The following is a 14,228-nucleotide window of genomic DNA, read 5'->3' as shown; positions in this document are numbered from 1 at the left end:
GGGGCGTGGCCTCCGTCCTCGCCGAGATGGCGGCGGGAAAAGTTTGTGGATGGTGAGGGCTGCAGCAGCGCTAACTCAGCTGCGCAGGATCAGCAACGGTGCCAGAGAGGTGAGTGCACACAAAATAAAGTGGCAATATTTTTAAAATACAATTCCTTAAAACGAGTAAAACGCTCTCGGCTTCCGCCTCAAGAGCACAGTCTGTCTGGGCTGGTGGCGCTAGTAGTCAGCGCTTTAAAGGGTGGCGTCGGGGGGCGTGGCCTCACAAAGGGGCGTGGCCTCCGTCCTCGCCGAGATGGCGGTGGGAAAAGTTTGTGGATGGTGAGGGCTGCAGCAGCGCTAACTCAGCTGCGCAGGATCAGCAACGGTGCCAGAGAGGTGAGTGCACACAAAATAAAGTGACAATATTTTTAAAATACAATTCCTTAAAACGAGTAAAACGCTCTCGGCTTCCGCCTCAAGAGCACAGTCTGTCTAGCCATGAATGTTCGATTTCATGTTTCTTTATTTAGCTTCTCTGTTCAATGTGCTCGTGATGCCGTTCTCTGATGCAATTAGGGTAAAATCACATACAGTTTGTATTTTCAATTATATTTTCATCACAATGGTCTGTGACATTTTCGGGCCTGTGTATGACACATCTCATTGTCGGTAAGAGCAACAAAAAAGAGCTGAAGGAAGAAAGTGTGTTGAATGGATAATACACCAGCTGCAATGTTTGTGTGCCCATCTCTACTGACCAGGTCGATAGCTTGAATTAATTCTCTCGAGTGCATATGATAATGACAGTAGCGGCTGCTACTGACTAGGGGTGGTGAGCTGGGTGAAGGTGAAACAAGGGAGGGGGTCAATAATTAAAAAATAAAAAGCACTTACCTCTTTACCGACGAACGCCGCCTCTTCTTTGTCCGGCCTCCTGGCAGGAAGCACACAACCTCCCAGAATTCCCTGGTCTGAGCACCGTGGTTCGGTGCTCCGATAAGGGCTGGCAGGCTGTGCATGTTCTCCAACCAGGCTGTAATACAGCCTGTGTGGACAACATGCAGAGTGCGCATTACGCTTTGACCGCCCTGAGACAACAGGCCAAAGCATCATGTGCACTTTAGGTGCTGGCACCACTCCTACCCCTGTGACGCATGGGGAGCCCAGCCCCGCCACCCTGGCTTCAGCTGCAAGCTGAATGCAAAAAAACAAAATGATAATAACAAACGTTATTATCATTTAATTTTTTGCATTCATCTTGCAGCTGAAGCAGTGGGAGATGCTCCTCCGCCTTAGCCTTAGCGAAGGAGCCGCCACTGGATAATGATGAAAACAAGCATTTGCAATGCAATAGGTCTCGCATTTATGCGAGTTTGAGCTATTGACATTGCAAATAACAATGCCTTTTATTTTTGTTTTTGTTTTAAAAACATAAATAAAAGGCATTGTCATTTACAATGCCATTAGCTTAAACTCGGGAAACTGCGAGACCTATTGCATTGCAAATGCTTGTTTTTAGGTTGAGCCTGTGCTAGCGCGCATTCGCTGCTCTGGTGATCTGGTGTATGTACTGTACGGAGGAGAAGCCCCGCCCACATTTTTCTTTAGCTTGTGTCTGACCTTCATAAATGCTGGTGTCTTAATTCCTTCATAGGCTTTTAGTCCCTCCTTATTGGCGTCAATGTCGCAATTTGTATCCTCCCATGGCTACTGGCCCCTTGACTTCGGTTCTTACTCGTAAGCACTATGTTCTTTAATGAGTTTGTCCTACATGAGGCACGATGTGCTTTTATTACATTCAGCGCTCTGTGCGCGCTTTCACTTTAAGGTGCCAGGACAATCGCGACCACTTGTCTTTCTTTGCAGTCAGGCACCCCAGGATGCGAAGCACTCTCCATTAGAGCCCATTGTTTGGCGAAGGCCGCCCGTCTTTCTCTCTCCCTGCGTGTATGTTACGCATTGTGCAGCCTCCCCTACCGCCGCTCTCGCCTCAACAGAGCACTGCTGGGGCTGAGCTCTCTGCTGTTTTCAATCCGCCTGCATGCTCCAGCTCCGCTGCGTCACTTCCGCCCAGCCAAGCTCTGCTGTGGTTCTGCGGCTCTGTTCGCAGGAGGAGAGTGGCTGCCGCGGGTGGTAAATACAGGTATGCGGGGAGGGTTGTGCGGCCAGTGCGGGGCACAGCAGACCTGGGGCGGTCACTGGACAAGAAGGGCCCAGCCCACGGACAGTGTTGGGAGCTTCAGGCGTTCCAGTTCCGCAATGTTTCTCTTCCTTAAGTCCGCGGATATGGTCCGCCTGGGGAATACTGTTGTTCTCCAGGCCTCCCCTGCCAAGGAGTCGCCCCTGCTTGAGCTGGGCTCACCATGGCGATAGCAGGGATGCGAACACTGTGCCAAGCTCCTGCGGGGGTTGGTGGGGAAGTTTGAGTGCCAAGCACTGGCTTCAAGGTCATTCTTGCAATAGGGACAGATCCAGGGGTCCGTGCATACGTCCATCTCAACCCCGGTGAGTGTAGAGCATGACACCATGCAAATTAGTAGACGCTTTCACCATCCCTGAAACGGTTGCTTCTCGACCACTCACACTATTGAGTTATTTTGGTCCCATAAACATGAGCGGGTGTGACCTGGACCATTGAGTGGAAAACTTATTTCTTGTGTCTAAAAGTGTGAAATACGTTATCCAGTGGTGTTTTTAATGATGTATCCTGTGATCTATTTGTTACATTATGCAGTGTTAACAATCGAAAATTTCTATATTTATTACTAGCCTGAAGCATTGCCAACCCTATAAGGGAGTGAGCCAAGGTCTGGGTTGTCTCCGGTGTGTATCGAGTGTGCAGATGTTTGTCCCGTTTTATGGCGCTGTGGGGACTCTTTAATTTATGAAATTCTATAAAGCCTGAATTCGGCACAAGGTCGTGCGTGCGTTTATTGTAGAAACTATGTTCCACAGGCATAACATAGCAACATGTCCAAAAAGTGTCTCCAAACTCGGGCAGCGCAGAGTCGTCCCCTGATTTCCCCCCCCCCCCCCCCTTACCCTCCTCCCAACACCGTTGTCTGTCGCCAGAATGACACTAGCTTGGTGTTTTCTTCCATAACCTAAGGTGTGCATACAGAGTTCTTATACATAAGGCAGTCGTCAAACACCGGTCCTTGGAACAAGTGGGATAAGTGCTGCATTCTTGTAATTGCTTTAGTGGGTAGCTTTTCCTCATACCCTCTCCTCTTTATCCTCCCTTAACAGTTCCCAATGTATTCTCTTTCATTGATATCTCTTCTTCCCGTTTCTCCCCATCGTTATTGCCTGTTCACCCTGGAATAAAACGCTGTTCTCTGAATGGTGCTTAGGAACTATAACACCACCTATTATTAGATCTCCTCTATGCTTCTGTTTTTAGTAGCAGTTTAACTCTCTGTGCCTGTAGATCTTGTTAATTAGCATTACCTCACTTATTTAGCATATTGAGAGCAGTGCAACACGTTGCCGTTATACATATAAGAATAGCAGTATTTTAAGTTTTGCTTATATATGTGTGTTGGGAATCGCTTGGGTATTGTCTGTGGAATTGGAATTTGCCTAGCATTGTGACGGTAAGTTCCAATTCTATTAAGGACCCAGAGGCGAGGATTATGCTTTGTCTCTCTTCGCTTTATTACACACAAACTTGCACAGCAGCCAGAGATTTCGAAAAATTTCCAAAATACAAAAACTACAAAACTACAACTCCCTACAACCAGGGAGGAACACAAATACATAGTCCTTCCATTTCCATCGCGTTAGGTACATAGCGTCCTGTTTATCCTGTCACTTCCTCTTTCTTCGCGTAAGTTACGCCATTCCATTACTGGCCCTGTTTTGAGCCATTGTTCCCAGGAAAAAACAAAAGAAAGTAAGTCGAGGAAAAAATCTCCTACGACTAATGTAAAAGTACAATAACAAACAATCTACAAGGATCATGCCAAACGGTAGGCAATCACGTCATCAATACCACTGTAAAAGGATAAATCGTTTACTTACTGCCATACGGGAGGGTTCGCACCACTGTGCCGCGGCGGGAAAATCCTCGTCTCCGTGTCCTTAATAGAATTGGAACTTACCGTCACGATGCTAGGCAAATTCTGATTCTATGGCAGGACCGGAGGCTTCGGATTATGCTAGTTCAAAGCTTACTTACTACCAACTGCGCCACATCCAGCACCGGTTTAAAATAAAACCTCTTAAAAGTGGAGTCGGAAGACCAATCAGCGGCATGCATCAAATCTTCCAAACGCGCTCCCAGCGCGAAAGCTTTAGAGGCCATGGCGCCCCTGGCTGAATGGGCGCCAAACTGCTTCATATCAATACCAGCTTCCTGCATGACCCAACATACCCACCTAGCTATGGTAGGAGAAGAGACCGCTTTGTGTGGTTTTTTGAGAGCCATCAACAGTTGTTGCTCGCCCGGAGTTCTAGCGTTAAGGCTTCATATGCCTTTAAACAGTCCACCACACACAATTTCGGGTTATCTCTTAAAGCCGGATAGGAAACCGACCGTGAATGAGACTTAGTGCGCCGGCCGATTGTGAAAACGACCCCTTCCGGAGAAAAAGTTTGTGCCGAAATATCCAAAGCCCAGAGGTCTGAAACTCTCCAACAGGAGACCAAGCACAGCAGCATAGCGAGCTTAGAAGACAACTCCTTCAAAGAAAGGAACTTATTGAGTTGCCAATAAATAAATAAATTCAACATAAGATTGACATCCCATAAAACGGAATAATGAGGCTCCTGTGGCAGTGACAACCGGATACCCCCGCAAAAGTCTGCAGACTAAAGGATGTTCTCCCACCGGAGATCCGTCTGGCGGAGCATGACCCGCAGAAATTGCTGACTTGATCGAACGAATTCAAGATGGGTACGGCGTCCGTGACCACGGGATCCAGATTCCTTCGAAGACACCAACGAACCTATCTCGACCAGGCGGATCGGTAACGTTTTGTGGTACTGTCTGCCCAAGCCTTTGACAAGAGGGTCTCAGCGTGTCCCGAAAGGCCCGGCAGCCCCCACTGGTGCCAGAAAGTCGCCGCACCATAAGGTGGAGCGTCCCCTGTGTGACTATCTGATGCGGAACTCCGTCCGGGTTCAGAAGCAGGTGGGGGCACCGGGGGAGTAGGATTGGAAAATCCCAGGAAAGTTCCAGAAGAACCGGAAACCAAACTTGAGACCTCCAACAAGGTGTCACCAGGGTTACCTCTGCCTTCTGCCGGCGGATCGGCGCCGCCGTCCTCGTTATCATGGAAAAAGGTGGAAACGCATAGCCCCGTTCCACGCTGCAATCCTGAAGGAAGGCATCCGTGGCTAGGGCCAGTGGGTCCGGTCTCCAACTGAAGAACCGGGGGACCTGATGTTCCAGCCGAGAGGCAAAGCAGTCTGCCGACAAGGGGCCCCAAAGAGTGTTCAACCACTGAAAAATTTGAGGGTCTAGTTTCCAAAGGCTGGAGTTGTAAAGATGCCTGGAATGCCAGTCCGCCACCCGATTGCTGTGGCCCGGAAGGTATTCCGCCGTGACCGAGATATGGTGGTCCAGGCAAAACCCCCAAAAGTCTTTCGCTAAATTCGCCAATGCCCAGGAACGGGTGCCTCCCAAGTGATTGACATACCGCACGGCAGAGATGTTGTCCATCTTCAAAAGGACACAGGATTGAATCCTGTCCTTGGTCCAACATCGTACCGCAAACGAACCTGCTAGAACTTCTAAGCAGTTGATATGAAGAGCTTGCTCGTCCGAGGACCAAACCCCTCTGCCGAGAGTGGAACCGAGAGATCGTACGACCGGCCCTTCCTCGAATGGTACGCCTTGAGTCGCTGGAGGGCTCAATAATGCAGGGGCCCCGGAAAGATCGCCTGAATCGAGGACGAAAGGAGACCCACCAGACGAGCCAGGTGCCGCAAAGAGGTGTAAGGCTTGGAAATCGTTTGCCGCAATTCGTGGTGGATTTTCGCCATCTTCCTCGAGGGAAGCCTTAAGGACGCGTGGACTGAGTCCACTACGAACCCGAGAAATGTTACTGATTGTGAAGGTGCTAGAACCGACTTTGCCTTGTTGATGATAAAACCTAGGCTCTGTAAAAGAGACAGTTTGATTGAGCTGCCGCGATAGTATCCAAGGACATTGTGCCATAAGGAGGTCGTCCAAGTATATGCGTATGCCCCGAGCTCGGAGGAATCCGCGGGATGGAGCACCTTGGTGAAGCACAAAGAGGCCGAGGAAAGACCGAATGGAAGAGCGGTGAATTTGTAAACCAGATCTCTCCAACAAAATTGAAGGAACCGTCGATTAGGGGGATGGATGGGAATCACCAAGTAAGCATCCTTCAAGTCTAAGCGTGCCATCCAGTCTGCTGGCAACAGGACGTCGCGAAGAAGATGGATCCCCTCCATCTTGAAACGGTACATCAACCAACCGTTGAATTCTTTGAGGTTGATAACCACTCGGCGACCCCAGTCGGCTTTGTCTATCAGAAAAATATTGCTGAGAAAGCCCCGAGGGTGCAAAGTTGATCGGCGAATGGCTCCTTTGCGGAGCAATTCGGAGACCTCCTCGTCGATCAACTGTGCATCTGAGAAAGTAAATGTCAGCGGTCGAGGCCGTGCCTCCTGTCATGGGTTTCTGTAAAATTCTATATGGAAGCCCTGAACGGTCTGAAGAACCCATGCATCTGAGGTTATAGCTGCCCATGCATTTTGAAAAGTCGCTAGTCGACCGCCGATGCGAACTTGCGCTGCTGGTATAACACTTACCACTGGAGTTGGCTCTGCCGGAATTGGACTTGAATCCTCCACGGCCTCTGAAACGCTGTCCACGCGTCTGGTAGAAGTTTGTGTAATTCGCGGTCGACTTATACTGTCCGCGACCAGAGCCTTGTCCCCTTGAGGGATTTTGTTGGAAACCTCGGCCGGACGAGCGGCCCCTGCCTCGTCCAGGACCGCCGAAAACCCGCTGATTAAATACTATCTTGATGCTGGATTGAGCCTTGTCCAGCGAAGTGAATGTAGAAACAAACTTGCCTAATTCTTTAATGAAGCGCTCCCCGAACAAGCCACCCTGGGCCACCGCTCCAGCTTCCGAGGAGGCCAGGTCTCCCAGCTTTGGATCAAGCTTAATCAACAACGAGCGATGACGCTCGGTTGAAAGGGCGCAATTAGCATTGCCCATAAATATAATAGCCCACTGGGCCCAATTGGAGGGAACTTCTGGGGAAATGGGGGACCCTGACACCTTTGCCTCCTCCGCCATGTCTAATATCTTCGTCATCAGTCCGATAGCTTGTCCTGACAGGACCTCCAGGATCTATCTATACCCTTCCTAGGGTCCTTCACATACTTAGCCAGAAATGTTGCTGTTTTTGGATCCAATTCCGGCGTAGAAGCTATTTTGTCGGGCAGGGAAGGCCTCGGACACTCTGCTCGTAAACAAGCCCTGGCCGCAGACCGGGGGTGCATAATCTCGTCCGGATTAAGCATGTCCGCATCCTCCTCCAGCGGCACAGAAGTAGAAGGATTAGAAGACGGCCGCCACGGACGAGAAGATCCCGCCTCCTCGTCCGTGTCCCCTTGAGTATCATCATGACCTGACCCGGGGGAAGGAGGATCCAGAGTATCCTGAGGGGCGTCCATTGGAGGAGTCGCTGGGACGGCCAACGACGTTTTAGCCAAAAACGCTGTCTTTAGACGCGCAAAAGCATCCACGTCCACCTCTTCTGGGCGCTGTATTTTGGACGGCGGAGGACCCTCTGCAGGCTGCCCGCCGGAAGGCACCGGAGGATCAGAGCGCGCCGCAGCCAACCTATTGCATTCCTGCACAATTCTGTCAGAAAGGCGCTGCTCCATAGGACCAACAACCTCATGGACCACCCGATAAATGGAAGAGTCCACGGCGTCAAAACATTCCTCATCCCAGGGCATATACTCCTGGACTTCCTCCTCGTAATAACCTGACCAGCCATCCATAATGCAATAGAAGGTAAGTAACAATTGAATACAAACATAAGTGCACCGCACAGACAGGTGGCTAAAGGTAGGAGAACTACCAAATAGGGGCAGGCCGAGGACCCCAACGATCACAATGGGCTTGCACCAACCCAGAACGCGCTACTGCCCTCAGAACCTGGACAGAGCTAAACTGCCTCCCTGCGCGTTACTATTTAAAGTGAATGCAAAGTAATTGCTGAAAATGGTTATTGGCATGTATAACGCGAGTGTACTGTTCAATTAGGGCCCACAATGTGCACAAGAAACACCAGCGCGACTTCACGCGTTCAACGCGGGTAAACCCGCTATACGGACACCCACCGGGGCATTCAATCGAGAATTGCGGGAAATACAGTCTGTTAATATGGACGTCTAAGTTGAGGCAGCAATGGGGACAAGGCTCCGATCCGTTACTGTCGCGGCGCGGAGAGCAACGAGACGAGCGAGTTCCCCTAGTGGCCCGAGAAGGCGCCGCAACAGCAGGGGGAGTGCCGGCCGCGTAGGAGCGGAAAAAACTTTCCCGCGGCCGGCTTAGGACTCTGAAATGGGAACACAATGGAACGCTCACATTAATTCGTGCGTACAATCTTAAAAGAAATCATAGCGCTCACATTAACCCCAAAATATAGAACAAAGAAAGAAAACAACTTATCTGGCTGCGGGAGCAGCGAAGAAAGAGGAAGTGACAGGATAAACAGGACGCTATGTATCTAACGCGATGGAAACGGAATAAGGACTATGTATTCGTGTTCCTCCCTGGTTGTAGGGAATTGTAGTATTGTAGTTTTTGTATTAATATGGTCCTTTTCGAAATTTCTCAATCTCTATGGCTGCTGTACAAGTTTGTGTAATAAAGCGAAGAGAGACAAAGCATAATCCGAAGCCTCGGGTCCTGCCATAGAATTACGTTTGACAGCAGACATTCATTACTTTTAGGTCAGGAATACAGAACTGGTTAGGTCGTGCTTGCCCCATGTAAACAAATCTTATAAATAAAAAATACCTCTATATGTACATAGGAGGTGCTTTGCTACTGCCCTTTTTAGGGCTTGCGCCTGCTTGCAGTGCGCAGCACTGCTCGCGCAGCGTGAGCCCTTTAGTAGGGGGTTTCAAAATGTACCTAGAAATGGCACAAGCTTGTGCGCGTGCATTTTCTTTTGTTAGGGGATTGGCTTGTGCATGTATTTCACAAACCGAGCACGCAATAGGCCAAAGGCGGGCGCATTGCTCCGCCCATGGCCTATTGGTGTCTGTTACACGCACCTGCCGTCACGTGGTTTCAATTATCGTGCCCAGACACGGGCGTGATAATTGAAGCTACATGTCTCGCTGTGGCGTGCGCACCACTCCCGGGCTTCTCCTTTTTTGGATCCATTTCACCGGGAAGTAAGTAAATGAAAAACCACTGACATCTTGTTCTGTGTTGGAGTTGCATTAATATAGCTCTTATTACCCGCTATGAGGCACTGGAGAGCTCGCTGAATGGGTAGCATACTACAGCAAGGAATGTGCTCGGGAAAAAATGTTGGATGTGGCAATTGTTTTGGTGGTATGCGTGATGAGCAGTCTAATGCAGTAATCGTGTCGCTATGGTAATGTAACTGTTACGTCTGTAGTGGAATGAAGTAGGGTGAAGAGTTTCACATGTTTGTTCTTGTGTACCATGGGATACCAGTTGTGGCACTTTTCCAAGTGTGGCTGCTGGAATAGCCTTTTGTTACATTTTGGAAACAATCTAAGAAGGACGCTTTCTTTAAAAATATTCGACCTTCGAGGAGCTGCGGGGAGTGAGTCCGTTCGAAACCGACCATCTGGAATTTTCACCTGGATGAGAGAATAGGTCTCATACTGTGCTTCAATGGCAGCAAGAAGCAAGTGTTCGCAGACTGCTTGTACCTCTCCCGGCTCTCACAGATGGAGGAGACTGACATGGGTTCGACTGACCAGAATGGTTCAGCCCATGTTGAGGGCGCGTACCCTACCAATTTGACAATCGACGCAATATCTCACCTGGTCGATATCCTACCAGCTTGGGGAGTGCCCAAGGCAACGTTTTGGCATCAACCTTTGCGAAGGTACTTCCACGCGCCATGCCTCTGCTGCAGTGCAGAGCAAGCCCTCTGTCACGCAGCGCATATGTTGAACTTGTGCCAGGTGCTGTCCCTTGCGGCACCGGGTGCCACAGAGCACACCACTTGGGGAGGGAGAGGATGCCTGCGGTGAGGGCACTGCTCTAGTATTCTTAGTGGAAGGCCTCGGGCTCCTGTAATTTTAACAGTGGGATGCGCGCGTGTAACAGACGGGGGCAGTAGTGCGAACCCCCAATGACTGCAGTCCTCATGCAGCTACCAATGCGGGGCAGTTGTCTCCTGTTCTATACCTTGAGAGATGCTGTTAACCAACGCCCGGCTAACTCCAGGGCCTTGGCGTTGAGGACCATAATGGATGGCGGTGCTGTCCAAATTAAGTAAAAGACAAATTATGCAGCACATTTTGTGGTAGTATTATTTAATTACTGTCTTTCTAAAAATGATTAACCCTGTTTGGATGCAGGTTTCACCTCATTAGTACCAGTATACCATCCAGATGCAGTAATAATAAACAGAAAGGTGACCAATCAACCTTTGCGAAGGTACTTCCACTGCACAACAAAACGTGTTGCTGCATATTTGGTAACTTTTGCAGATTATGCAGCAGATAGTGGCTTATATGGCAAATGCGGTAAATTACTTTGTATATGCGGAAAACGCAGCAGCTGCGTATTCACATAATTCCTGTGGCCATTCTTATATTTGTATCTTTCACTTCTGTGTTAGTGAGAGTATGGCATAGTTTGTTCTAAATCTCGCTAGAAACTCTATTTCTTTCTATTGCCCTGCATTGACAGTTCAGACCAAACCGTCGCATTATTAAAGTTTGAGCGATTGGTGTTGCATTATTTAGCAATGCCAATAGCTCAAACTTTAATAATGTGAGCCCTATTGCATTGCAAATGCTTGTTATTTATTGGTGTGGTCAGCAGTCATTAACACTTTTGCTTACGCCCACCACAGCATTCAACAGGGGATGATGGGACTGCTCACACTGGCCATTGGATCTTTCTGATCACACATGCACATCTTTCTAACAAGCATTTGCAATGCAAAAGGTCTCGCATTTGCTACAAGCAAGGCTGGCAGTAAAAGAACCGCAATTACTTGCCAGCCTTGCTTTTCGTAATCAGCGACTATGAGTACAAAGTGTGTGTTTACGCACCACTTGTAGGTTTAAAAAATATATAAATCAAAGGCATTGTCATTTACAACGCCAATATCTCAAAATATAATAAATGCAAGACATATTGCATTGCAAATGCTTGTTATATTATGGTGTTGACATTGGTGTAGCGTTTCTGCCATTAGTAAGGCCTTTTAGCTCAGTGGCCTTTCTGGGGTTGCCTCTGCATGAGATTCTTAGGTTTCTTCCTCACACCACAGTCCCAGCCTTCTTTGCTGATCTGGACAGAGTGTCCTGGTCCATTTCCTGTTTTGCAGCATTGTTCTGTTGGTGTCAGATTGTGCTGTATGAGGGACTTCAATATGTTGTGCTGTGAAGCATTAAATTGTGCCATCTGTTTAAAATAAATAATTCTTAGCAAATCTGCCAGAGGTATTCAATAATCCTTGTAAAGTTGAAAAAATATATATACATTTCAAGAAGTTGTAATCCTCAGGGTGTCCGGTGTAACTCGTAAGTAACTTTTTTCCTTGCTTTTCAAACGTTAGATGCTTGGTAGAAATAGAATGTAATGTATTTGTGATTTTCAGATCTTTTTCGTAGTTCTTTATAGATCTGCTTTATCATTTCATTTGTGCTGGGTTTAAACTGCAAAGTCCCCTAGTAACACAGGTATACAGAAACTACATTCTGCTCTTTTTCTCAGGTATTGGATCCCAATATGGACCTTCGAACTGTGAAGCACTTAATTTGGAAGAGTGGAGGTGATCTTACTCTTCATTATAGGCAGAAATCAACATGAAAAGACTGAAAAGACTTGGATGGTTGTTGTTTTCTTTGATCTTAATGTACTGGTTCAGAGAGTAGTACTGTAGGCGCTCTCTGGCCCTTTGAGGTTATCAAGACTTCCAGCGAGTGATTTGGTATGGGCAGAACTTGTACATTGAATTGAAGTGACTGTGACACCTGTAACATTGGAGGAGAAGAAAGGATCTGCCAAGATGAGGATGATGCGTTGGAGTGGCTCATGTTTGTAAGATTTACGGGAAGTCAACCTGTGCCCGTCATTATCTTTACAATGTATGTCCTCCTTATGTATATCCATAACATAATTTAATCATCTTTATGCGTGATATGAAACACTCTTTTGCCCATAGTTACTGTTAAGTCGATTTCCAAGCATGCACGCTCTTTTTAAGTACATTCCATCGTTAATGTATTCTGACCCTATTTTAACAGGTTTTTTTTCCCACAGGAAAAAACAGCACATGCTTACATTCGAAACTAGTTTATTCTGCACAACCTGAATTCACTTTTAACTCTGAAATAAGTATAGATTACCAGATTTGTTTTATTTCATAATCTCAAACATGCTATTGCAGCAAGAGTGATCTGCATCATTAGGATCAACTTTATGTAGCAGGGTGAATTGTGATGCTGTGCATCATAATTGAACAAGATATCTGTAAAACATTTTAGATGGCTGGAAAATCTAGTTCAAGTCCTGCATACTCTCTCAATGACATTTAAAAAGTCTTTCTGTGAAGAAGACAGGCAGCTGTTCTCTTATATATGGTATCTTGTTACCATTATACCTACTCCCAATTAATTTAAGAATTCCCTACTGTTTGTTCATTATAAAAATAGCAAAGCAAATAAATATAATATTTAGAATATGAAAATGAGTATGGATTTTGTTACTAAAGCTGGATACAGATCTTTTTTCATTCTGCGATCTTCCCAATCAGTCATATACTTGAATGTCTACTAAACCTATCAGACTTCACAATTCCGCCTTTCCAGGGTCTTTAATTGCCATTCTAACCCAAAAAACAGTTTCTGAAATGTGGCAGTATATTGTATCAGCATTCCAAATGTTTAGAAATATAGGTACATTTTACTGGCATATAGCTTACACTTTATTAGGAGCAGGTACGCTTCTTTATCCCATCTATCCCAGCCATATTTAAATTGAAACCACTGGAAATTAAAGACTGGGCAAGGTAAAAGATAAGGTATATTTTTTATCTTAGATTGATGGTGGGCAGAGATAGATTCCATAAATTCTTTGTTACTTTAACATTTTGTGGTGTTGGCTATCCAAGATTGTATAATTTTGATACGTCATACTAATTTGTTTCCAGGTTCACATTTTTGTTCAGCATCATACATTTTTGTCTCTGAAGTACTGAATATTATTAATTGTAATTGTTTTAATACAAACTTTCCTGTTACTTTTAATCATGTCTGATTCAAGATTTGTTCTTATAAGCATGTGTCCTTCCTAGTAGTCTATTCCAAACCTTTTTCTTGTCTCATTTTCGTGGTTTAAAATGTGATGACATTTCACCACAACCAATCCCACCACTCCCTGCCCCGTTTAATAGATTGAAGTCTGGTAGAATGGAACAAACCTGTCTGCAATGCCAAGAGATCTGTATTGAATGGATGTATATAATAAAATTATTTGTTTAAAGTATTTCTAATGTTTAAGCATGTTTATTATATTCCTAACGTGTCAAAAAGAACCACAATTCTTGCAGATTAGACTGAGAACTGGACACTGTATAAGAACTGCTGTGCCAAGATAGATGTACCTAATACCTTAATACTGTTAACCCTGCATAGATTCCATTTTTAAGTCTGATTCTAATGTCTTCAGCAAAATCAACTGTACTTAACAAAACCAGTATGTTTGAACCAGTGCTCATGTGCATTTTTAAAATACTTCTAGTCAAAGCAAAAATCGCCTGTAAACTACTTTGTGTGTATGTAAAACAGTAAGCAATCTATGGAGCAGCCCTACAACACTTCGAGAACAGTATCAACATCTACAACTCACAAGTCAACTCCCAAAATGGAACTTCTAAAAATTCATCATTGTCAAATCCTCAGCAATGGAATAATCCTTCTGGCACCACCCCAGCAACCAGACCTGGCTTCTGAAAAGTACCTCAAACAACCCAATGTGACCGATTTCAGATGACTGCTCAAGACATTGAAGTGTTTAAGAATTC

The 14,228-nt window shown here is 46.3% G+C and overlaps 1 protein-coding gene across 1 annotated transcript in view; it reads left to right on the top strand.

The window, feature by feature from the left end:
* Positions 1-13,683, top strand: part of LOC146789727 (WD repeat-containing protein 48-like) — a 221,094-nt gene extending 207,411 nt beyond the window's left edge. Inside the window, exon 5 of the mRNA XM_085630132.1 lies at positions 11,918-13,683. Coding sequence (XP_085486258.1) covers positions 11,918-12,013 — 96 coding nt within the window. The 3' untranslated portion in view covers positions 12,014-13,683. The remainder of the gene's footprint in view (positions 1-11,917) is intronic.
* The last annotated feature ends 545 nt before the right edge of the window (positions 13,684-14,228 follow it).

Source organism: Triturus cristatus, chromosome 10, assembly GCF_964204655.1.
Source record: "Triturus cristatus chromosome 10, aTriCri1.1, whole genome shotgun sequence".
Lineage (NCBI taxonomy): Eukaryota > Metazoa > Chordata > Amphibia > Caudata > Salamandridae > Triturus > Triturus cristatus.
The sequence above is the reverse complement of the archived record's forward strand: the minus strand, read 5'-3'. Positions and strand labels throughout refer to the sequence as shown.